Source organism: Myotis davidii, unplaced genomic scaffold (assembly GCF_000327345.1).
Source record: "Myotis davidii unplaced genomic scaffold, ASM32734v1 scaffold156, whole genome shotgun sequence".
Taxonomy (NCBI): Eukaryota; Metazoa; Chordata; class Mammalia; order Chiroptera; family Vespertilionidae; genus Myotis; species Myotis davidii.
Window position 1 is genome coordinate 2,148,847 of NW_006288633.1, and position 26,737 is coordinate 2,175,583.

At 33.7% G+C, this 26,737-nt stretch overlaps 1 protein-coding gene across 6 annotated transcripts; it reads right to left on the reverse strand.

The window, feature by feature from the left end:
- Positions 1–2,569: 2,569 nt before the first annotated feature.
- Positions 2,570–23,417, reverse strand: SH3GLB1 (SH3-domain GRB2-like endophilin B1). Of its 6 annotated transcripts, none has more exons than XM_006760799.2 (11): positions 23,279–23,367; positions 21,227–21,307; positions 20,299–20,427; positions 17,791–17,924; positions 16,112–16,204; positions 14,272–14,358; positions 12,425–12,448; positions 8,082–8,171; positions 7,608–7,708; positions 4,835–5,060; positions 2,570–4,469 (listed from the first exon to the last, which is right to left on the reverse strand). In XM_006760799.2, exons 2-11 carry the CDS (start codon positions 21,258–21,260, stop codon positions 4,362–4,364), a joined length of 1,026 nt encoding a protein of 341 aa, XP_006760862.1. In that variant the 5' UTR covers positions 21,261–21,307; positions 23,279–23,367; the 3' UTR covers positions 2,570–4,361. The 6 variants fall into 6 exon arrangements, with proteins under 6 accessions (XP_006760862.1, XP_015417545.1, XP_015417542.1 ...); XM_015562059.1 differs by lacking the exon at positions 21,227–21,307 and adding an exon at positions 21,915–21,975 and having other exon boundaries at positions 23,279–23,360; XM_015562056.1 differs by lacking the exon at positions 21,227–21,307 and having other exon boundaries at positions 14,320–14,358; positions 23,279–23,417.
- Positions 23,418–26,737: the final 3,320 nt, after the last annotated feature.

Below are 26,737 nucleotides of genomic sequence, written 5' to 3' on the forward strand. Positions count from 1 at the left end.
CTATTAAAAAAGATGCAGCAATACATTTGACACAGCAGGATGGTCATGGTGTTGTCAAGTGAAAAAGTTACAAAACAGTATGTACAAGTTGATCCCACTTAAAAATATCTACAAAAGCATGGAAGAGTCTGGAAGGCTATACACCTAAGTAACAGTTCTTCCTGGATGGTGGTATTATAGGTTATTTTTATCTTTTAAGCTATATTTTCACATTTTTTTCCTTTTTACCAACATATCTGACTTTTATTAAGCCTTAACAATTCTTAGACAAACCTCCTTTGAAGTGGGAATGAGAGCAGAGCTTAGCAACCTGAGTCAGAGATGCATGTTATTCTGATACCACTATAATGGTTTGTTGGGGTGCTTTGATGTCAAACTGCCACTGCACTGATTGGAAATGGGGGTTGTTGGGCTTACCTTTCTCAGACTATCCCACTAACTCCCACAGCAACCAAGTACTGGCATTCTATACTCTACCTTCACATCCACTTTATAATATAGCCCAACAAGATTCCTCTACACTGAAGACAGCACTGTCGTTGGTACAGGTACAGAAGGCAGGAATTTCTCAAGTGATGTCAGATAATAGGCCTGAAGGTGACAGGGAAGTTTTCCTTGTTCTACTGAAGTGGTTCTCTACCTTAACAGAACAATCACCATGTGGTTTGTAAAAATAGATTGCTAGGTCCTACCTCTGAGTTTGATTCAGTAGGTCTTGGATATGGCTTAGAAATAGTTTTTTTGAGTACACACTATGTGCTAGCCTTAAGCTAACAACTGTGATCAAAAGAATTATGGTCTGCATCTCAGAAAGCCTGCACTCTTAAGTGATCAATATATACTAAACAAATTGTAAAAGTAACTATAATTTTGATTAATGCTAGAAGACAATTTTTGTCTTAAAATGTTACATGAAGAACTAAGACTAGTTCTACAGCCCCTTGAAGAAAAAAAATCAGTACAACTTAATGTAGGAAGTACTTGGAAATATGAATTAGCATTTTTGACAGTTCCTAGGTATGCTGCTATTGTCCATTTTGGGGTCTCACACTGAGAACCATTGCCCTACTGAGTAGGCTTCCTAATTAGGACAATGGGGGGAAAGGGGCTGGTGTGCTCTTAAATACCCTTCCTCCCCTTTTGAGTCTCAAGAAGCGGAGAAGGGGTTGAGACAAAGCTGGCTGTAGGTCAAAGTGCAAAGCCATCTATTTATTATGGCTCCTCACCCAGGTTTGAAGTGCTACACACTACGACTCCATATTTCAAAAGTTCAGGCATTTGGGAAGTACAGTAGAGATTTTTGAGGACTCCTGTCAACAGAGCTGAGCCTAAATAAACAATGCTGTAGCTTCTGGTCCAGCATTCCATCACCCTCCCCCCCAATTTATCTCAGAAAATGTCCTCCCAACACCAGCTCCTACATTCACATTCTGTTCGCTTGTACTGGTGGAAGGTAACAGCATCCTAGGAGGATGGACTCTAACCCACTGGATTCAGGTTTATTTCTCACGTTACCCAGAGTGAGGCACATTCCTATTTCCCTAATCTTCTATAATATGAATTCTTCTAATTAGCACCATAAAAAAACAGATTTAACACCATGGACTTTTTAGGTTAGATTACTTTGAGGACAAATGTAGAGACAACCCAACAACTTATTTTTATTTGTAAAAGAGCCTACAGTTATCTCCAAGTTTATTTTTTATTCATGAGTATCTTTCACATGTTACTATACCTAAGCTCTGGGCACAAAGTTTATTTAAATAATTCTGAATTGCACCGTGAATTAATAGGCTTCCCAAGCTTTTCTTCTATGCCTAAAGAACCTTTATGGGCCTTTACCTGAGTAAAAATTAAATCTATGACTTTACAAAATAAGCCAAAACCAAAATAAAACTAACCCCCATTCCCAACAAGCACACAAAAAACCATTAAAATAAAAAGCAATAAACAGAAGAATAAGCCCACATGTTGTGGTAGATTTGTAGTAAACAAAGGCACAAGAAGCCTTAGAACCATAATATTATTGAAGGCTAATGTACATCACTGGGTTACTATAGTCAATACTCATTTAGTGGAAGGCAGAAGGGTCTAATAAAATTTTACACTGACTGTGGTGAGGTTAAACCTAGATCTGAGTCTGATTTAAAGAGGGTGGAGGATAGGACAAGAGTAGAACAGATCATATCATATCATATATATAAAAGAGGTATCTCTGGTTCAGTCATAAACGAGGCCTACAGTCTTGGTAGATCAGGAAGCTACAAGGGCTAAAAAGTGAAAACTGGTAGATAATTTCCTATGTGTCAAAACTTTCCCTAAAAATTGCCTAACATACAAGATAATAATAACCTTAAGGTGGCATAATTATCCCCATTTTACTAATAAGGAAACAGCAGTTCACGCGTTATCTCTGTTGAAGTTCAGAGAGCACAGTATGTGAGGAAGACTGGACTTGAATCCAGGGACCATTCCATTCCAGTGGTCGTACTCTCCCCTTCATTACTCTACTTCCTATAAACCAGATTTATAGTTGCTGTTTTAAAAGTTGACCTGGATTTTTTAAAAAAATGATCTTTAAAGCCTAAATCTTGACTTTATAAAACATAATAGGTAGTACTCTAGGCTGTCTGTAGAACTTCCTTTCTCGGGTTCGGGGGGGCGGGGGGGGGGGGGGTGGGGGGGGGGGGGGAGCTTGCTCACTTGGTTCTATAGCTAACCAGCTTGAGCAGCTTTTGGCTTGAGTATGGCAATTCACAGTGTGAATCAAAGTGTCTTGTACAAGTATAAAATCTCAGAGTAATTTGTCTCATAGCACCGAAATAAAAGGGTAACAACTACTGTTAAAAGTTTAGACTGAGTTAAATTATCAACATGTTTACCAAGTTATTAGGAACTCTTAAACACCATTTTGAAATATCCTTTTGTGTTAAGTATTATCATTTTTTAAAGTACCAAAAAAAATATCATTTTGATACACTAACATTCCCTGAAATGAGCTACATCTCTGCAATTCTTGTGTAAGTTAGCCTGAATTACTTTCCGCTGTCAGAATGTATTATACTCTTTTGGCTCCTGGCCTGGCACATCTTTTCCTCTATGAAGCACTTCCTCTTCAAACTACCTCCCACTCACCAAATCTCAATCAGGTGACGCCCAAAGCACCAAAACACAGTACCTTATCCTATCATGACAGTGACACTTATTCTGCATCTTGTTATCAACACAGTACCTGGACCTCAACAAATGCTTAATAAATGATAGAATAAGAATGACAGAAGTTCTAACATGGACACAATCTGTTGATTCACAGCAATGGTCCAAATAACAATTTTCTGACTCAAAGTGTGTCACTAATAATTTCAGTAAGTGTGTGTTTTATAACTACAGATCCTGATCAAGATAAACTAAGTTTATCAATATTTTATAAGTTAACAAGTTTTCAAAATTTTATTAGTAAGCTCAGAGTAACCAAAAGTGGATTGTTTGTATACACTTTATGATGAATGTAGTTTCACTGGTTTGTATTTTTATAAAGATTTGTTGTTCAGTAAGAACAAATTCTCTGTATTGTACTGCAGTATGTTCTTAATGAGTCCAATTCTGATCATGCTTAAACTGTGCCAATTGAACAATCTTAAAACATTGCTTAGTGAATTGAACTAGCCTCAGATATTTTAGAACCTTTACTGCAAAAATACCAGAGAAATATGGTAGTGCTTTTCAAAGACTAGTTGTTCTTAAATTTAAATCATTCAGTAGTGTTTAATAAAATAAACAACCCCCCCTCAAAATAACCCATTGAAATATGGTATTGAAATCATTCAACTTCTGTTGGAAAACAAGGTAAACATGGTATAATTGCATTTCTGTTCAAGGAAACATTCAGAAACATATTCTTCACAAAAGAGGTTTATATCCTAGGTCTCTTCTGAAACCAAAAGTTAAAAACAAATTTTAATTTTATTCTTTGGCTATACCTAATAAATGAGTCACTGATATCAATTCACAATAAATTTATTTTACAGAAAAGAAAAAGCTTGCCATTAATGAAAAATTCAGTAGAAAACAGTTCTTCTGTTTTAAGTTGGGGCTCAAAAGTAGAAGCTGCTTATTAGTGAAACCTCAGTAGAAAGAGAATTTTATAAGAAAACATTCTTGGTATGAAAGTTCTAACATAAATTCTGTAATGAAATAGTTACCAAGCAATTTTATTGGCAGAAAGCCCGTTTCTGATGGCTGGTATTTTCTTTTCAGTCTCTTTAAGACATTAACATGGAAGATACTCAACCTGCTTTATTTAGAGTTAGTTGTATATAAATAGGGTGTCATGATGGATAATCTTTCCATAGTCCTCCTATTTAATTGAGCAGTTCTAAGTAGGTAATTGGCACCCTACCCTTCTGATTTCCCCTTTCCCCCATTAGCCAGTCTGAATCCATTCCAACGACACTGTACACAGTGATCACCTACAAAATAAAAATATTTCCAGTTACTATGTTAAAAAATAAACACATAGGAAACTAATCAGATTTGTATTTAACTAGTCACTATCAAGGGACTTTAAACATTATTGTCAATTTTGCTAAAAGTTAAAGGATATTTTTTAGAGGCAGTTTTAGAAATCTTCCAGTTATTTAGCAGTTAAAAGCTTTAAATATTTATGTGATGTTATATTTTGTTAAAGAACAGTAGTTAAAATTCTATAAAATTGAAATCTATGAAAGCATTCATGATAAACTATTTCCAAATAAGTAATGAGGAATTTGCATTTTGTTATACTAGAAGATATGTCAATCTACAATAGTTTTCTTCTTATACCCACATTACTCACCTCATCTGCAAGAAGTGATAATTCACTACTGTTTGCAGCATCATAATCGTATAGAACCCTGGCCTTTCTGCTGCCACTGCCCTCCTTAAGGTCAATAAGGTTGGAAGGAGAGGTCATTACTAGGCCACTTGAAGTCATGGCAGAAGAACCAATCACATTTGATGAAGCAGATGGTGCAGGTACCACGGAAGTCTGATTGTTGTTAGAATGATAACTGGATGGAAAACTGTTGAAAAGAAAATGGCTAATTAACGATTTTCAAGCAACCAAAGCTCCTGAATACCACCACTTGATGGCAGTGTTTACTTGCTACCAACTTTCACTGTGAATAGAGATTTATGGATGTTGATATTTTAATGCCAAAGTGTGCTAACTAGCTTATTATGCCTCTTGCAGTATCTTGACTCCTCTAAGCCTCATGCACATGAAGTCTGTCAACAAATCCTACTGCTTCTACTTTTAAAATTCACAACCAGAGTTTGACCACTTCCCCCACATCTACCACAATGACCCTGACCCAAGCCACCATCATCTCCTGAGTGACCAAATCATTCCAACAGGTTCCAAACAGGTCTGTCAGCTTCCATCCCATGCCCTCTAACAACTATCCTCAACAGAGCAGCAAGAACGATTCTCTAAAAGGCTAAAATCAAATCATGTCACTCAATAGATCAAATCTCTAAAGGGTCCTCATATCTGAATAAAGGCCTAAGTCCAAACAGTGGCTTCCAGAGCCCTGTGTGTTCCAGCTCCGTCTCCTCAATTCATCTCCAACCAAGCCCTCCTTGCTGTTGCTTGAATGTAACAGCCATGTCCCTGCTTCAGGGCTTTTATTCCTGCTATACCCTTCCTGGAGCATCGTCTTTCAGAAGCTGCATATTTTGCTTCCTTACATCTTCTAAGTCTCTGTCTTCCCTGACCAACAGCTACCCTAACCAAGGTACTAGCTTGCTGTATTTTTCTCTATAGCATTTATCACCTTCTAATATATGATGTAATTCACATATACACTGATTTTTCTACTTCCCTCTACCCCCAAATAGAATGTAGGTTCCATTTCTAATTCAAGTTTCCCTCTAAAGTTAAGAATACATTTCCTAGCATTCCTTCCTGAGTGAACTCAAGTCCTCAGCAGTGACTAAATATACACATTTCTGAAGATAGACATAAAGCCCTCTCTCTCCACCTAATGAGGTTTTAAAAGTCTCTAACCATGGAATTTTACTTTCAAATTTACTAGTATGTTTGGCCATTGTTTAGCCACTAAGGTCTACCTATGTCAATTTTGGGGAATTTATGGAAAAACACAAAACAAAACACTAACCAACCAAAAAACCTGAAAGGCCCTTGTCACCTTTTAAGAACTTTAATGACACACTAAAAAAAATTAGACTTCCTGATATAACCTGATATGTTAAAACCTCCCAGTTATTTAAGAATACATTTACTAATCTTGTGAGAAGTCCTTCTGTTTTCTCGTCTATAAAATGTGGATGTATTAATACCCACTTCGCTGGTGTGAGGATTATAATATTATTACATATGAGGTGTCTAAAAGAGTGTCTGGGGACACTGGAGCCCTTCCTAAGTGATTGCTGCTTTTCAGTTACTATTACTAACAACACTGCTATTTTAGCCATTAGCATTACAACTTGGTTTTACTCTTCAGAAATAGCTCTTGAATTTGTTACTGTGGATTTGGATGACTTTCAAGTTCTACATTTAAAGACCTATAAGTTTTCCCACTCTCAATCACTGGTCATTACCAGTAATATAATTCATTGAGGGCAGAGAGACAGGCTAGACATTCTTTCTCCGAATAATAGTACTATTTTCACTTTGTAATGTTTGAGGTTATCCTAAAGTGTAGCAAGGAAACTAGATTTTGTTTGAATGGCTGAATTCCAAGCATTTGTGTGGTTTTAAGCAGAAAGCAAGTATGAATGGTAACAATAGCAACTCCTCTGCAGCACTCCCAGAGTATTAGGACAAAGTGAATAGGAAGTAGTAAAGCTTCTTGGACTTAAAAAAGTTATAGTGATGTGGGGAAGAAAATGGTATTCGGCTTTCAGATATTAATACCACTAACAAAACTTTAAATATAAAAGAAATGTAAATCCTTCTATAAATCCTATTAAAATAACTAGTGGTATTAGGATACAATTCATTTTTAAGATCTAAAATTGTTTTGTAAATGTGCTTAATTTTTTTCTAAGTCTAGTTTTGAAAGATTAATATGCAGAAAGGAACATCAAAGTGTTGAGGACATTTTTTGCCTTATTCCTTGAAAAGTAAACTTCAAACACCCTTGAAGCTATTTTTACATAGCGCAATAAAGGTATTCACTTAAATTATCTTCTCATCCCTGTTAACATTCTTCTGTGTTAGAAGAGCTCAAAATGTTTTTTTATAACCTTAGAAGTCTGATAATAGGTTTCTTTTTTTAAAAAACTGATTTTGCTCTAGCCATTTTGGCTCAGTGGATAGAGAGTCCTGGGTTCAATTCTGGTCAAGGGCATGTACATTGATTGTAGGCTCCTTCTAGGTCTGGGCCCTGGTTGGGGCTCATGCAGGAGGCAACTAACCGATGTGCTTCTCTCACACCGATACCTCTGTTTTTCCCTCTCTCTAAAAATCAATAGAAAAATATCCTTGGGTGAAGATTAAAAAAATTTAAAAAATAAAAAACCTGACTTAAAGCAAGCTAATAAAAGCCTTTAATGTTTCGAATCTTCATCTCTAATACTACTTTATGAGAAAAGAAAATTACCACCTTCCCAGTTGTTTCTGAAGGTCTAACATGTACTGGTAACATTGTGCATAGTAAGTCATCTGGGCTTCTACAAAGTCATTCAGACAGCGGAGGTGATGGGCCTGTGAAGGAAAGTTACAGTCACTTCTTAGCTCTATAACCTATCATAAGGGGAAACAGAATACAACACTGTACTCAGGGAGAATCACTAGTATCTAGCACTTTACTACAAGGCTTATTAAGACTGACCATGGCCAACTGTGTAATAAACTGTTTAGCCAACAAAAATCAACAAATGGTTGATTATGGTGGGAGAACTAGGTGATAGAGTATAAATAAAAATTTAAAATATTTCTTCATATATCTTAAAAAGTGTCACAGTTTAAATTTCCCTGATAAATAACTAAAAAGGAAGTTCAGGTTTTCTTCTGCAAATTGCCTGAGGACTATCAAAGTCCTTTGTTCCAAATGAATTTCCAATAAATGAATACTCACGTGTGTACTGCTAATTCCTTCTAGCAGAAGTCTGGTAATCTCTGCCTGACGATCGAATTCACTTTGAGTTATTCTTAACTCCTGTTCAGACTTAAATTGGAACATAGTTTTAGAACCTCATTAAGAGGACTTAGTCCATTTTGCATACATTTATGTAGACTGTCAAAGAAAATCCCCAAACAAATCCTAAATGATAATCTGGCAATTCTCTGATTCTGCTTTTGTATCTAAACTGGTCCCTGGTTTCTAGACATTATTTTTTTTATATTACTCAATCTAGACAGAACTGATTCCTTACAAGTACTTGACTCAAAAGAATCTATTAATGCCAAAGCTTAATGGCATACACATAAAAGTCTAGAAAAACTACTGGGACAACCAATGTATTTCCAAGTATCAACTTTGCCATTTTACAAAATCTTAAAATCACTAGTTTACATGTATAAAATATTTCAAAAAATCCTCAACTACTACTATAGTTACTTTATTTTGAACTTAAAGATAGTCTTTAATATTAAATGAACAAGTTCAGAACAAAATCACAGGATTTTAACCACTCGGGTGTTTAGTTACCAAACATATACTTGTTTCTAGAACATAGTTTTTAGGTTTCTTCTAAGGATTCTTTAACCTACATAAATGTCTTTAAGTTTTCTTTCCAAACTTTGCATGAAATAATGTTTTAAGCAGAAATATTACCCAAAAGATATGCTAGGGTTTTTCTGCAAGTAATGGGTTCCCTTTAATCAGTGGTGTGCTGGGGTAAACTGACTTTCTATGAAATACAAAAGCACTAATGTGTTTATTTTCATGGTGTAAATACTCTTACACAGTTGATTTCAAGCCACCAAGCTCAAGTCCCTGAACTTGGAGTTGGAAAGAGGTGTGTGTATAATAGTACACTACTCTTAGCTTCAACCATTGATATAGGTTTAGTGCTGGGACAAAACAGATCACTAAAAAATCAACATAATATAAAAACAGTAAATACTGGCAAAACCATCTTCTCAAACTTTTAGCAAGAGTTGGTTGGTAGTAAGTGAGTAGGTCACTCAAAATAGCTCTCTCACTGGGGATCATCATTATTAATAACATTATAATGGTATTTTCCACCTCTCCAGAATAAATAGCTTCCCACCCCCAGCCAAATAATTGCAATATTTCCAGGACTATGTAAAACTATTTTAAGTATAAACAGTCTGAACTTTTTCCTTTCATACCCCATCTCCCTCTCTTTCACCCTTAGTGGCAACAGTTAGCCTATTGAACCAATCAACAAGGAAGCAGCAGCAAAATAGATAATCAGTTGCTTAAGTATTCTAATTTCACTGGCAACAGGCCTGGCAGAGGGAACTAAGAACTGACCAGTAGATTGGATTTATAGAAATAAGCTTACATTACTCAATAAATGGTGTTAAAATTAAATTTACTTGACTAAAACCACCATGAAGACATGCTGCTTTGATACAGGGCTGAAGTAACCTTCACTTGGAAGCTAGTAAGAAGTGGAAAAAAGTCCCAGGAGAAGAATCAATGTTCTTCTTAAGGAAAATGTTAAGGAAAACCAATCACTTCAGTGTTACATTTGCACTATTTACTATTCTGCTTGCTTGAATGCAAACAGTTTGTTTAATAGAAATAACCATAACAAACCAAAAATAAATAAATGAGGCTAGTTCCATGTACAACTTGAATTAATAACCTTTAGTAGGCTTTAATGGCAGAAAAGCCTACTAAGTGACAATATTTTTGTACAAGGTATAAGTATGCTAAGTAGATTAAAAGTGACATGGAAGTTTGAGTCTGAAGTAGAAATAATGTTTTGTTTTGTTTTTCTCTTTCAAATAATTTTAATAACCTGGCAGTGAGTCAAAATATGAAAAGAGGATTCAAATTTAATTCCTTTAAGGGGGATGCTACCATGATTGCCGTACACAAGCATAACCAAAGTTAATGATGACAATGGATTCCAAACAGTGAGGATGTTAAGAAGGCTTCAAGGTTCAGATTGAAGAATTTGGTTTTGGTGATTTGGTGTGGAGATGTGGAACTAGTGTTTTAAAGCTAAGACACTGAATAAAAAAATAAAATAATCTCAAGGACAAGGGATCAGACTTCCAGGTTTGAGCAACCTAGACTTTATATTTAGAAAAGGTAAATGATAGGAAGAAAAAAAATCTCATTAAAAAACAAACAAGGTTCAGTGTGTACTGGGGTAGTTGCAAGCGATGAAAGTCCCAAATAATTTCTACTTCTACACATATAATTGAGTCTGAGAGGCAAAGGTTAACTGAAATTAGGTTCAGCATAATCAATTTACTTAGGAAGAAAATGATCCATACTAGACAGGTAAAAAGGGTTTAAAGAAAGACAATAAATTTAAAGGGTTTTTATTCTGTCCTCCAGAAGATCTCATTCCCTGACTTAATTTTACAATTGAAAGGTAGAGTTCTAGAGAAAAGAATTACTGCTTAGATTACTGTTAATGGGCTAAGTGATCTAGAGCAGTGGTCCCCAACCTTTTTTTGGCCATGCCCCACCTAAGCATCTCTAAAATCCCAATGCCCCTTCTGTGACCTATAATTCTTATTCAAAAAGTGAAGTCCTATTCACGTGGAGGAAGCCTAAAAGGCCATTAACTTCGTCTAAACAAACTTCCAAAGAATAAGGCATCGATGAAAGAGAAAAATAAAATAACAAAAGGACAGTTGAAATACTGAGGAAGAAATAACTAAGAAATTATTTAAAATTTAGTAATATGAAGTGATATGAAAAAATAGCAAATAAAGTTTCAAAACACATAATAGAGAACTGAAATGCATAAACATACACAAAATATATTTATATACTGTATATGAGGCCCCTAGAACCATAAGAAATGCAAAAACTTCACTGTTAATAACTCATTCTCGAATTGCCCTCCTTAAAAATCAAATTGCCCCCCTGTGGGGCATGTGCCCCACGTTGGGAACCACTGATCTAGAGTATATGGTAGCATAACTTGGATCAGAAAAGCAAGAAAAGTCCTTTTAAGATGTAACTTGGGAAAAGGGCAAGAATTTGTTGGTCTGTGATATCAGCTAGAAATTTAAATCATGTATTTTCTGTGACAAACTTCGTCAGTGTTACTTACTTTATCCTGTGGGCTTAAATCTTTAAAATATTCCAGAAACATAAATTAAACACTTTTAAATTATGACAAAAGTGAGATTTACAGAAGAATTTTTGATATATTTCTTAAGTTCCTCTCATATATATGTAATATAAGTATTTGTTTCATGAATTGTTTCCCATTATATCAAATATTTCCTAAAGTTGTAGAGATTGAATCAAATAAATTTTTTAAGTATACTTGCATGCTAACCAAAGTGGAAGAGACCCTGGTTTTCTTGCTTAATCTATATTCTCCTCTATATTACTCTGCCATCTTTTCATGCTAGAAGTTCTAAAAGACATTAGAGGCCAGGGTGAAACTATAGCTAAATTGATGAATAGATTCCACAAAAGGGGATGAGAATATAAGTTAAGAATTTCACATTGGATTGCCAAGTCATAGAATCAACAGCTCCATACGTATGCACAGAACAGATTGTATAGTCAGCAATCCTTTTGTCAAAAAATAAAGTAAATGAAAAACGTTTCTGAAGATTTCCAATAGCATTTAAAACAAATCTGCATTAAAGTCATGATTTTATTTATTAAATTCTTGCTTAGTTATTTGATTTCCCAGCCCAGAAAGATTAGAAATGGTAACAACAGGCTAGTCGCAGACATATGGACAACTTCTAAAAGTGACTGTTTGACAAGAAGACAACACACTTCAAAAACAAAAAATCTAATTGTTACACAGTATAATAATGAATATTCATAATAAAGACCCTAACTTTAAGTAAAATTCAATATATGTTATCCTGTTTAATGCAGCATCAAAATACTTTTTTACAAATGTTTTTAACTAAAGTGACAGAAAAATAAGCTTTGGTGCTGGAGAGAACAAGCTTCAGTTACCTAGAAAATTTACTTGTGTGACACGAACACAGAGAATATAATGTTAACTATATTTTACATAATTGCCATATGAATAAACCAAGTATTTAAACTGTCTCTGGCAAGGCACTATAAAGATTACCACTTAATCTATCAGGTATCAACATTGTGTGCAAACAATATCTCTGCAGGACTGTTCTATTGCCCTGTGGACCTGAGTGTTCCATAATCATTTTCAGATTTTATAAGATACAGTAACAAAGACTGTGACTAGCCCCACGGTTATTGTCCAATATTCTCTGAGTGAATGACAATTAAATTTGCTTCATAATTCTGTAGTTTAATAATTTACTTACTTTTGTCACTTCCTCTGCCCAAATCTAGCCAGCATTAAAAATTAGAGAAAAATATACAGCATGAAAGTTGGAATTTAACACTTTCTACAACTTAGTATAGAGAAATGTAAATATTTTAATTCAAATGGCATACTCCTCTTCTCAGGATCACATTATCAGGTGAAATATAGTAGTAACTAAATTAGTACAGCTTAATATACTGTGAAAGTATGCCTTCATATGTATAAATACTATTGATTTTTGAATCTTATACTGATTCTCTAAATTAATAAGGATAACAGTTATCTAAAATGGAATATTTAACCCCTCTTAGTTCTAGTTTTCTTATTTAGAAAAGTTTGGACCAAATGATTTCTAATTCCTCATTAGGCCTACACTCTACAAATTTAGGAAATTAAAATAAAGCAAAGGTAAATGTACACTGAACACAGATATAGTCATTGGGATGGTGGGGGCGGGGGGAGACAATAAACTAGTGATACTAGTATAATGGATTTAAAATTACCAGAGTTAAATACATCTTATTATAAGTAGATGATATCAGTAATAGGACAAGTGCCTAATAAATGAAACAGTCTTGCTAATTGGTTAGGATATTTTGACAAAAGAAAACCTACAATTTATATACTAACTTACCAATGACAGAAAGAAATAGTCTCACACTTTTCATTTTCCTACAGATAGGACAATGGAAATAAATAAATGCATTCTCTTGCTATCTCAGGAAAGCCCTCATTTAGTCAGTGATTCATGGATTGCACCCCATCCCCCTTTTAATTCAATGCTAATACTGGGAATAAAAGCAGTTAGTTTAACTGCCAATTTATTATCAACTTTACTACAATTTCCATGTCACTTCTGTGGAAGTAATTTATGTAGGAATATAATATACCAAATACTCACAAATCTTTACTAGCTAACACTTTTAAGATTTGGGCAGTGTTCAGATTTTTCATATTTCTATCATGTTAAAAAATCAATAATTCCCAGCTGGCCAGGTGTGGCTCAGCAGTTGACCAAGGAACCAAGAGGTCACCAGTTCGATTCCCAGTCAAGGTATATGCCTGGGTTGCCCCCAGTAGGGGGAGTGCAGAAGGCAGCCAATCGATGGTTCTCTCTCCCTCTCCCTTGCTCTTTCTCTAAAATCAATACAAACATATTTTTTTTAAAACACCATACAATTTTATCACCGAATGTCAGCAAGGAAAGCAATAAATATATTTTTAAAAAATTTCTAGCATCTCCTAAATTTCCTCCAATCAAGCTCAATACATACTTTGGATACTATATATAACAATTCTCACTTTCAATTCTTGTCCACCATTGTCTCTATTCTGCAATTTTCTTAAGTGAGCATATGGAGGAATGGGCCTTCCCACTACATAAATACCAAAACTATTGAGGTTTGTTTTGGCCTGGAATTGCAAAAGAAATTCATTCTATGTTGAGTTTGGGTGAAAATTAAGGGGGATGTTGAAGATACTGAGAAACAAAATAAATATGTATATCTTATCCCTTTCTCTAAGTTAATAAGTTTTGTTAATTTTCTTTGCCAAAAGTGAACATATAAAGTGACAGCTAAATTAACATCTTTTATAGGGCATAAAAGGCACGATAAATTTATGTGTAAATTCAGACTGTAAAATCTGAATTTGGCATAGCTAATATATTTGGCAATTAGAACACATTCTTTCTTTTTAGTTCCAATATTATTTAAGCTACTATTCCACATATATTTTGTTAAACTAATGAACACACGTCTTTGAATATTTTAGACCATTAAATGCAGATGATAGCAGGAGAAGGCACTTTATTCAAGATGTAGAAAACACAGTAGGCCAACAAACCTTTAGCCATTTTACATGCAGGAAGTTGAGCATGTAAGAGAAATTTACCATAATGTTATCTCCTTCAAGGTGAGCTGAGTTTAGTTGCTTAAATACATAGGTAAGAGACAAAGAACACATTATACCAATGAACACAGTGAAATAAGTTTTTTCTGCACAATAAAGAACACACAAACAGGTATTATTACTTTAAAAAAACTCTCTATTTGTTCTATGGAATTTCATAGTGGTACCTATTCTATTTTTCCAAAAGATTCAAATTTTCAAAGACAAAAAATATGGTTGATGCCTGATTTAAAATTAAAATCATTTAGGGAAAATGCATTACTTTAAAAACTGCTGCCATTATCTATAATTTTTATTAAAATTTTCACTATGAAAGCCCTTTTGTCTACCCACAGCTTTCCCATTCAAAGGAATAAACTAGTCATAAAATAATCCATGGAAATTTATAAATAAGTAAAATCAAAGAAAGTCCGAGGTTACAGTAACCTCTTCAGCTGCCACTTAAAACTAGGAAATGTGTCAAAGAAGAAAAAAATAAAGCAAACCCAAACTTCTGGTGGTTTCTATTTTTCTGTATTCTCTAAGTAAACGGAAGTAAATGCAAAAAGCCTATTTAAGAAAGTTAGGCTGTTCCTGAAGATGATGTCAGGATAATTCTGAGGTAAAATTGACAGTGAATTTGGAATTACTGCCCTGTCAAAGATAGCATGCTTCCTGCAGTAACTAATATAGAATCTCCAAAAGAGAAACAGTACAGAAGAAAATAATTTATTTTGCACATACAAGGTACTGGGGTAATCTCATAAGACATCACTGTCCAATACCAAGTTATCAGTTTTAAATTTCATTCAAAATCAAGTCTCAGTCTTTTCTTTCCCAAAATGACAGGCACAAGAGACTTTTACCAATACTGTGGTAACATGCTCCTTAAGGCAATGATTTTTGATGGTGGTAATGGTAGTGAATTGTGAACAGAAGGCAGTGGGAATGTAATAAGGCTCTTAACAAAACATATCTCTTAGCTCAAATTAAGAATTAACTTATTAGCGTCCTCTAATAAATCCAGACTTGTTTATATTTGTACCATCACAAAGTTGTTCCAATTCAAATCTGATTCATCTCTTCAAATTTTGGAATAAAGATTTAAACAATATAAATGTTAGATTAAATAAGAAGCTTATAAATAAAACCTTTACACAAAGTTTTATATACATTATCATTGAATTACTACATTTAATATATACCCACTCAGTTTTATCTGAGATTGTTTTTATGAAAAGTATACAAGAACTTATTTATCCAAATAGGTTTCCTTCCCTGCAAAGCAGTCACCTGTCAGTCCCTGTTGCCTCTGTTTGAATGTTTTTGAAGCTATTCTTGGTGACAACTCCTTTAGTCAGTTTGAGTCACATGTGGAAAGAGTTCCATCTACCTTTTAAGCCACACACAAGCATTTTCTAGTGTGATTCATTCTCATCTTAATTACTATTTATTTTTCTATTTCAAATATAATCAAGCTATCTCCAAAAAATCTATTTGCCATCACTGGTGACTGAGGATATTTAAACAACATGACACAGCTTGAGGAGCTCATAATTCTCATAATTTTTGTTTTTTAGCAACAGGGGTATCACTGAAATAAGAACATTGCCTGCTGATATAACTACTTTGCACTGATTTGGATATATTAAGTCCTGATAACAAAAACAACACTCTAAAGTCATATTCTAGTCTTATGGACGAATTGTAGCTTGCACTGTACATGAATAAAATATTTTACAAGTCTGAAAATTATTAACCTAAAATGTTTTTTAAATTAAAGAACACTACTTACTGAAGCTCTAGTTTCTGCAGCTTTTGCCTTTTTTAGTCTGGTTTTTGCAGCATCCAAATCCAGTCTCTTATTTTGTAGTAGCTTCCTTTCTTTCTATAAGAAAAATATAAAGGCTAATGATATTAAAAGCCAGTAAGAGCATACTTTTAAAATATTATTTTACATTAGTATTTAAAGTATTATTTTCCATAAAATATACGGATCATCTGATAAACTGAGATCTATAATTACAAAACTGGCTATACAGTATTTGACTCCTTTTTCCTACTGTTCTCAATTTTAAAACAATGGAGACATTCTAGATATCTGGGTAAGATGGCAGGTGACAGTGAAAACAGAAATATTATTTTTAATATTTTGGGATTTTGCTCGCCAGGAAACATCTGGCAGTATCTTCTTGGTTATCACAACTGGGGGAGGAATATTACTAGCAGACAATGGTAGAAGCCAAGAATGGTGCTAAACATTCCACAATGCAGTATAGCTCCCACAACAAAGAATTATTCAGCCTAAAATGCCAGTAGTGCCCAGGATGAAAAACTTTAAAAAAATTTAAGTATTTTCACTGAATTCAGAGAGAAGGAGAGAAACATCGATTGGCTGCCTCCTGCACGCCCCACACTGCAGATCAAGCCTGCAACCCGTGCATGTGCCCTGACCGGGTATCGAACCACAACCTCTTGGTACATGGGTCGATGCTTAACCACTGAGTCACACCGGCCAGACTGGAATGAAAAACTTTTACAGCATTACAGTTTATCTAGAAAGTGCCTATGATGAAGGAAGTATAGGCCTAGTGTAAAGCTGCTTGATACGCTATGTGATCACATGTACCATAGCATGGAAAGCAACTCTACTACTCCAACTTACAGAATAGATAATGAGTAAACATCGAATTCCTCATGGGAACTTCAAGCTTCTATAAAATAGTCACTGTTTGTTTTATTTTTAGACAGATTTCATATATCAAATTTCATCCCAATGACAATCTATTATCTTTTAAATTGTATTTCAACTTGCTGATTTTTCCTTTGTCTCAGCCAAATACTTTTACCTAGAGATAAATTCATGGTAAATATGTTTTCTGTAATATTTTATAACACGAAACCTGCAAGCAATGTTTGACCTAATATTTAAAATAGAGCAGTCTTGCAATAATCCTAGAAAAAATAGCCACCTAAATCTCCATCCTCCATCACTTAATAATAGACTAATAGATCGGGTTTGGGAAAGTGATATTTCTTACACATCAGCAAATAACACAGCTATGTAAAAAGAAAACAGACTTGTAGGGATGCAAAAAGACAAGAAGTCTAAGAGCCAGAAATATAGCTTCTAATAATTAGGTTTCTGGCTCCCAGTTTCATGGCTATCCTATGGTGATATTTTGTGCCATATTTTAATAATCACTGCAGGAACCTCTCTCTATAGATTTTAATACTGGTAATAAGTAAGAATGATGTAAGAGTATCTCAATAACAGGGACACAAAAATGGAGTCCGTATAATCAATAGTCCTGTATTTTAATTAGCTTTGTGTTCTGTTAAATACATACCTAGCTAGGTTATTTAAAATTTCTAATCTGTGACATCTACATAGTTAAGATGGCAAATTATTCACTAAAAACTGCAAACATATATCTAAATATTTTAATAAAAATTAAAGCACTTTCAACTCACAGCAATTGTTTTATAATCTCCTTCTATAAAGTTTCTTAAAGGAGTGAGAAAATTTAAAGCTGCTGTTTGAATCAGCTCTCTGTCTGCAGTTCCAATTCGCTTTTGTGTTTCTCCACACTTAATAAGAGCATTACCTGAAAAGGAAAAAAAAAAAGTTTTTAAACCATTGTCTGATAATGTTGGAAAACAATCATGTCAACGTAAATCAGCAATTTGATCTGCTTCATAGTTGTTACTTGTTTACTTAAGTAAAAATCAAATAGAAATAACTTATTTTAAATAAAATAACTGTAAAATAAGGCAGTTTTATTTTATTTTTTTAAAATATATATTTTATTGATTTTTTACAGAGAGGAAGGGAGAGGGATAGAGAGTTAGAAAAATCGATCAGCTGCCTCCTGCACCCCCGCCACTGGGGATGTGCCTGCAACCAAGGTACATGCCCTTGACTGGAATTGAACCTGGGACCCTTGAGTCTGCAGGCCGATGCTCTATCAACTGAGCCAAACCGGTTAGGGCAGGCAGTTTTATTTTAAAAGTTATTAAGATTATAAATATCTAAATAAAAATGACAAAGATAAACTCATGTCAGAGTTAATTGTACTAATTGTATCAATGGGACAAAAGAGGATGGATACAATGAAAAGTATGTACCATCACAGCTCAAATAGTATAGATTTGTTTATAAAAGTATAGTGCTTAAAATATTTTACTAAGTAGATCAAGTCAAAATTTTACTTCTGTTTCTATATTTATGTACTTATCTCAAATATCTATAAATAACAGTATGCCATATATTTGTATTTTAAGTTAAAGAAAAAATCCATGTTTTGAAAGAAAATTACTGTGGAAAATAGTGAAAGAAAAGAGAACCACAAGATCAAGATTCTACTCCCAGTTCTATCTCTAATAAGCTTTAGTTCTGTGGATCTTAATTCCTTCACGTTAGAATGAGATTAGATCTGATTGGTAAGGAAGTAATAATATAACATAGCAGTTAAGAGATCAATTTCTGGATACAGATCTACATTTGAATTACTAGGTATACGATCATGGATGAATTATGTAACCTCTCTTAGACTCAGTTTCCTTTTTTAAAAATGGAGATAGAATTTATAAGTAGGATATAAAATGGGGATTTATTGAAATAATACTTATATACAGTATTCTAATGCTTGAAATACTCAATTGTTAGCTATTACCAATTAATAATATATATTCTCAAAGCCCAATTCCAATAATCAGGGTATATTCAATGGAATTATTAGAGATAAAAACAGATTAAGTAAATTATAAAAGAAAAAAATTTAGAAGCCTTTCAAATGATCATCTTCCACCAGGCCTTCATTTTGGTGAAGGAAAGACTTGGGTCTCCTTAAACTTTTATGACTTCATAAAACTGTGCCTGGCATAAGCAGATAATAAAAAAATCTGCTTAATGTATATAGTTTTTCTAAAATTAATAGTTAAACTTTAGAAATAAAACTATAAAGATTTAAAGTATCTCCCTAGTTCTGAAAAAAATATTTTGAAGAACACAATGTAAAAATTTTAAAGTTGTACATCTAACTGGGTTAAATGGCATTGATTACACAGTATTTAGGTTATTTCCTCTGACATAAAGAAGAGACCTACTAAAGTTAAAGTTCATTTAGTTCCAGAATTTATGAGCTATTTCATAAATCAGGATTATATATATATAAAAAATCATTTATTTTAGCTATCATTTCATATTCAATTTTAGAACCAATTTCTTGCAGAAGTCTTAAAAAGACGAACAAGGGAGGCCAGGGGATTGTCAAGGGTGGGGAAAAAAAAAAGGACACATATGTAATACCCTTTGTAATACTTTAAGCAATAAAAAAAAGGACGAACAACAGGAAAAAAGCTATAGAATTCCAAAATTGCTGTATATTCTGAGAAAATTAGATTTGAAGGATAATAGTATATAACTTTGAACTCCAGAGTTATACATTAAAAGAGTCAGTATAACAACTAACAAAGCTGGAGAAACTGTAAAACATGATCATAAAAAAATGAAACTATATGAAGAAAATAGAAATGAAATGTAATCCAAATATCCAGAGAAAACCATTGTTAACATTTTTATATTAATGACATTAAGTGTAATGAAAGCAACAGTGATTCCAACTTATAAAATAAGCCCTCAAGAAGCTTGAAAAAAAGAGGAGACATATGTAAACAAAAACTACAATGTATCTTAAGTACCACAACAGAGATATTGCAAGAGTGCAAGTGAAGAATCCATTTAACATTTTAAACCTAAAAAGATCATATGAAATCTCAGAACAACATATGCTTAAATAAAAATTAAACTGAAATGAACATACTTATTTGTTATTGATAATTCTCCCTTCATTGAAAATTTTAACATAAAAATTTTGAAGTTAAAAGTCATTCCACTGATATTAGGTAAATGTTAATGATGTCTCTAAGTAGTAAAAACCTACAAGATATTTGTTAATAGACCTTTTGCCTCTCACTTACCATAAGCTGTTCCAGGGCCAAACTCAGTCCCTGCATCAATCATATATTGTCCCAAAAGTTCTGGGTTGTTTACACGACTTGGAGCTTTTCTATCCAGTTTCTCATAAACAAATTCTTCTATCCTGGCATCTACAAGAAAAGTTTAAAATTACCAATTTCAAAATAGCAAAACTATTTAAAAGACCCTTTTGTTCCACTACCAGACATTTATCACCCTGGAAAATTAATATGAAATTAGCATGCTTTCAAGTACTTATATTAATACACTGTAGGCCCAGCACACAACGTTCATGTACTCTATAGTAGGGGGGGTCCCTCAGCCTGGCCTGCACCCTTTTGCAGTCTGGGAGCCCTCGGGGGATGTCTGACTCATGGCTAAGCTGCAGTGGGACATTGGAGAGTGGGCCTAAGCTGCAGTGGGACATCCTTAGCGCTGCTGCGGAGGCGGGAGAGGTTCTCGTCACCACCGCTGTGCTTGCCAGGCATCAACCCAGCTTGTGGCTGAGTGGTGCTCCTCCTGTGGTAGAGCACTGACCACCACAGGGCAGCTTCTGCGTTGAGTGTCTGCCCACTGTTGGTCAGAGCACATCACAGCCACTGGTTATTCCGCCATTCGGTCAATTTGCATATTACCCTTTTATTATATAGGATAATTGTTTAATTTATATATTGAGTATTATATAGCTCTAAGGAACTTACTATTTTAGAAATATGAAAAATATTTTGGAACAAAATATTTTAAAGTAAAGTAAAACCATTATATGAGTTTTTTATGGGATTTTAAGTTCTAAAAAAGGGCTGGTATTCACTTTATATCTAGTGAAATTGCATTTGCCCCATTCATATAATGTCTAACTTTTATCTCTGAATATATGTTTTCAATTTCAAAAGCACGATTTTCAACTATTAAAATATGGATATAAGGTACCTTTAAGAACCAAAGAGTCATATACTTCTGACATCTTTTTTGGGCTTTTGCTTGCTCAAAGCTGTCTCTCCCTCCTAGAGTCTAAATATAGGCATACGGGTTTAAGAACAGAGTAATCCAGGCTTGGAATAGTCTGTAGACAGAAATCAGCAATATGATGCCTTGGCATAATTATATTTAAAGTATATAGATACATAGATACCGCTGAGCATGTAGTCACTCAAGATTTCACCATTACAAATAAGATTAAAATACAAGACAAAAGGTTAAAAGCAATTATAGAACATTAGTATAAGTGGAAAGGAAAAATATGAATAAACGTTTTAGTGTAATAGTCAAGAAACTCACATTCACATTGCTGCCTAATAGTGAGGTATTTCAGAGACAAATGAGAATAAGTCCAAATTTCCAGAAACAATGATTAAATATAAATTAAAATTATAATCCAAAAAGAAGTTAAATATGGTCCTTTTAATTATCTCACATAATTCCTCCACAAGTGTAAATTTTACACAGTGCAATGAAATTTCAAAAATAAGCTAAACCAATACAGAAACACTTCAGGAGTTGGCAAAAGTGTTCATTATAAAAACATATCAGAAGAGTTTTTAAGCAGGAATTTAAAAACCATCAAATTAGTTAAAACCAAAATGGGTCAGTTTAAAATGAATCATTTAGATGATGTTACCTAAGTTTCAGAATCTCATTTTCTGACCACCACAGTACTTCTTAGCTTTGCTGCTTTCTACCTATTTGGTCAAAAGTATAAATCCCATGTTGACTTCATTCAGTTAATAAAACATTTGGTATATTTTAAATAAATGTTTCATTTCGCTAAGTCTTAAAAAACATTTATGCAACTCTGCTATAATTCAATATATATTTCTGAAAAACCCTAGTTTCTAAAAAATCATACACTAAAAATAACAGGGCTTACAGAAAAAGAGCTGGGTTTAACCACACAAAACCTAAGTAACTTTATAACCAGAGTACAAACAAAAAAATAAAAAGAATTCTGTTACTACTTTTGAATTAAAACACTAATATAAAATAATATTTATGAGCCATCATAATTTCTTTATAAGAACACCATTCCTATTTACCATCATGCACGACTTTATTTGCCATTCTGGAAAACATGTTTTAGAACAGACTATGTGTGCGAGGAACTCTGGATAGAGCAAGAAATAAGAGGAAAACCTATTTTTTTTTTTTTTTTAGGTGCCATGGTATATAATTTAAGTAGCCTTAAGTGAATAACAAATACCACATAGTATCCCAAGACTAGGCCTCAAAGTGTAAAAGGCTTAGTTTAAAAAGTCACTGCAATTTAAATAAAACTGCACAGAATTACTAATAGTTTGTACAGTGCTTGAGTTTTTATGCAATAGCAACAAAGTTGGAATTTTAAGTACTTAAAAATAAGTTTATGGCACTCACAACATGGTCACAATAACACTGGGGGAAAAGAGGAAGGAAAGCATGCATTGTTGCCTTTGTCCTTCTATTTTGATATGTAAGCTCCCAGTAAAGACTGTAATGTGCTTGGTTCTAGTTCAAGTTCCCCTTCTAATTAGCTATACTAAATTAGACAAAATGCTAACTTGTGAGTTTCAATTAATAAACAATTATAGTGCATCTTATTTGCAAGGTTATTTGGTTATTTAGTGATCTGCTTAGGGTTGTCAGAAAATCAAATGGAGTAATTTCTGTAAAAACATAAAACTTAACATAAACTTAAAATAAACATAAACATAAAACTTAACATAAACTTAAAACTTAAAATTCAAAGTCACTGCCTGAAATTGAATTTTCAAGAGGATTTTACAAAAGCCTGAAAAATGTTGTCAGTTTGTTAAGTGATACACAAAGAAATGTTTATCACCCTCTTCTTAACCAAGGCACACAAAAAATAACCATAATCTCAAAGCTATAAACAAAAAATTCTGTTTTCCAATAGAAATTAAAACTTTTTAACATTAAAAATCCTACTAACAGAACTTTTTAATAGGAATAGTTAATAAGGTAGGCAAAAGGTAAAAAGTTTCTTACTTGGATTTGGTTGCAGTAACACTTCAGTTTGTTTCATTATTTTTTCTGTCCATATTTTGGTACATTCAGCTTTGCTAAGAAGGTTCTCTAAGTGAGCATCCAATTCTGTCTTCTCTGCCTGGCCAAGCTTTTCTTCTGTGAACTGTTAGTGATTATTTTAAAACAATATTAAATATATTGCAAATACATTTTAGCAACCTATATTAATAATTAAAAAGAAAACTCAAATCCAAACAATCCCAAACATACAATTATTTGTAAACCACTGCATGTAAATGTTACTGTTTTTGCTCCTACGATAATTTTGCCCTTATCTATACCTCTTTTGTAGCATTTATTATGATCCTATCTTACTATCTTATATTTAACACATATCCTCAGTTCTGCTAAAATGTATGATGTGAATTCTACAGAAAATCGAACACACTGTCTAGTATATAAATATTTCTGACTTATAAAGGTAGCATAGCGGTAAGGAGTAAGAGCTTTGAGTCAGTTGGATATGAATTCATACTCTGTCTGCAATGCTGTGTGATCTGAGGAAGCTTTTAAATATTTTTTCCTTAGGTATCCTCTATCATAAAGAAGAGTCAGTATAACTTTCAAAGAGACAGTACTTTGAAAGTTAATTAAGAGTAGGAATGTAAATCACATTGTTCAGTGTCTGGTCATTGTTATTGAATTTAAAAAGGGCTGTTTATGTTTAATGTGGCATTATATTATTGGCACTTTAATCACACCTAGTTAGATAGGATTTTATGAGATGTTCTGAAAAACTATCATTCAAGTTGTTTCCTCAGGATATGTTCCAGCAATCGATGTATAGACTAATTTTTGGAATATATCCTATCCATACTATGGAGGCATCTTTTAAAGATCATAAAATGTAGTTAAATATACTCAATGTACATTATCTTGTGTTGGTTTTTCAGGAAAAGCAACATTGCATACACAGTAATAAAGAAGCAAAAAGATTTCCTTCTTTTTAGATTTTACGAAGACTTCTGGATATTTTTCATTAAATACTAGAAGTGATGACTCAGCCTGCTTATCATGCATATTTGTTTTCTAGAATATATGGCTTTTCCCACCATAACACAGGCATACTACTAGCACTAATTCTATGCTCATTAATCATGACTCATTTCTGGTAACAAAATATAATGTTCACCTTGCTTTTTCTCCCCCCTTCATTTCCTAAAGTATCTTCTGCTCCACTTGCCTGAGTTTTATTATGTTTCTTCCAGCATCCTTGTTTTTGGTCTAATACTTTCAGTTGATTATAACTTAGCACTTTTAGCTGAAAGGTCCTCTAGAATGTTGTTTTTAGACTTTATAACGCCCAACAAGGTCTTGTTCAGGTGCTAGAAATAACAGCTTTAATAGTTTTTGTAAAGTCTTAGGCCTTAGCCAAGCCCTGACCCAATGGGTGGGACTGAGAAAAGCAGTTCCAAAGGTATTGCCGCCCTAAGCCCATATACTTGAGTGTATTGCAACTGAGCACAGGAGAGGCATTAGGCAAAAATCAAAACCCTTCTCCCAAGGTCAGCTGGGTAACTATGCAATCTCGATCTTAAGAGAGAACTCTAGTCTTCTTTCAGATCCATGAGATGCTAAGCAACAGACCTACTGCAGAGATACAGATTAAATTTTACATGTTAATACACACAGGTTAACATTATCTACAAAGGATGATCTACCAGTAGATCATTGAGACAATAAACAAGTAATTAAATACTTTGATAAGGATACAAAGATAAAAGGAAGGTGGACAGAGGACCAACACAGGTGGTCCTATTATTTCTTGAGTGAGTTACTAAATGATTAACTGCTTGGATTAATGAATTCAAGTGTAGAGAACGGAAGAATTCATTCTGCAGGGAGAGGGAGGGCAGGAGAATCAGGTTTAAAAGGCAGAGGGATATGCAAGCTGGGCCTGGAAGAGGGAGCAGGAGTTTGAGGATTGCCAGATGTGAATGGTAAGAAAAATAGCCTCTCTGAACTGGTAACAACTGAGATGGGATGATAAAAAATGAGCTATGTAAAGACATAAGGAAGAGTATAGAGTCCTCTGATGATTTATCTTCCAGTTGCATTTCTGGAGGATCATTAGTGGCTCTAAATATTATTACTTTTGTTGGTAGAAGTCTTAATTCATACTTAAAACCCAAGACTAGATTAATACAACAATCAACAGATCCATAATTAAGAACCAGTATTTATTAAGTCAGTCTTTGTGCAAAGCACTCTGCTAAGAACTATTATAAGAGAGCTAAATGAAAAATATTATCCAAACATTATAAGCCTGCAGGCCTATTTTTTTCAGTACATAAAATCATGGTAAACTTTATTGAGTTTTTAAAAAAATATTCATCCAAGGATATTTTCCTATATATCTTTAGAGAGAGTGGAAGAGAGAGGAAAAGACACGAGAGAAATATTGATGTGAGAGAAACACACCTATTGGTTCCCTCCCACACGCTGGGATGGGGAGGAGACTGCCAACAAGCAAGGTAAGTGCCCTTGACCAGAACCGAATTAGGGACCCTTCTGTCCGCAGGCTGACGCTCTATCCATGGAACCAAATCAGCTGCTAGGGCCATATTGATGTTTTTTAGAAACACAATGGAATTAAACAAATGGGCTAGACATTACTAAATAATGTTTATAAATAGTGATTTAAGAAAGTCATTTAGTTTTCCTGATACAAGTTAGGTTTCAGGGCAAGTTTTCCCCCAATATTTCAGAGAACCAACACTTACAAAGTTAATTATTTGAAAAACAAAACATTTCAATCTTCAGGTCAAAAGGCTTGTTTGCTCAATTATTTAATATTTTATTTGTGATTCTCATAACACTACCTTACAGGTATCTTTAATTAAATATACTTTTTTTTAAGTGTGAAACTGTACTAGAGCAAAAATGAGTATTTGCAACAAATCATGTGTTTGTATGAGTATGAAACCTTGGGCAAACTATTAAATAGTCTGATCCTCAACTTCTTCATTACTGAAATTTTAAAAATATATATATTTTATTGATTTTTTTACAGAGAGGAAGGGAGAGGGATAGAGAGTTAGAAACATCGATGAGAGAGAAACACTGATCAGCTGCCCCCTGCACACTCCTCACTGGGGATGTGCCCGCAACCAAGGTACATGCCCTTGACCGGAATTGAACCTGGGACCCTTGAACCCGTGGGCCGATGCTCTATCCACTGAGCCAAACTGGTTAGGGCTCCTTACTGAAATTATGATACTTACCTACAGAATGATTTTTGGACAGTTTGATATAAAATGCATAGCTTAGTAAATGGCATTTTCTAACATATATCAAAACTCTGACACTGTTAAAAATACAGAAGTATAAAAAGGGTCTAGTAAAGGATTTTATTGAGAAATAAAATCAACTCTAGTTTCTAATTACAACTATTATTAAAATTCTACAAAGTTAATAATT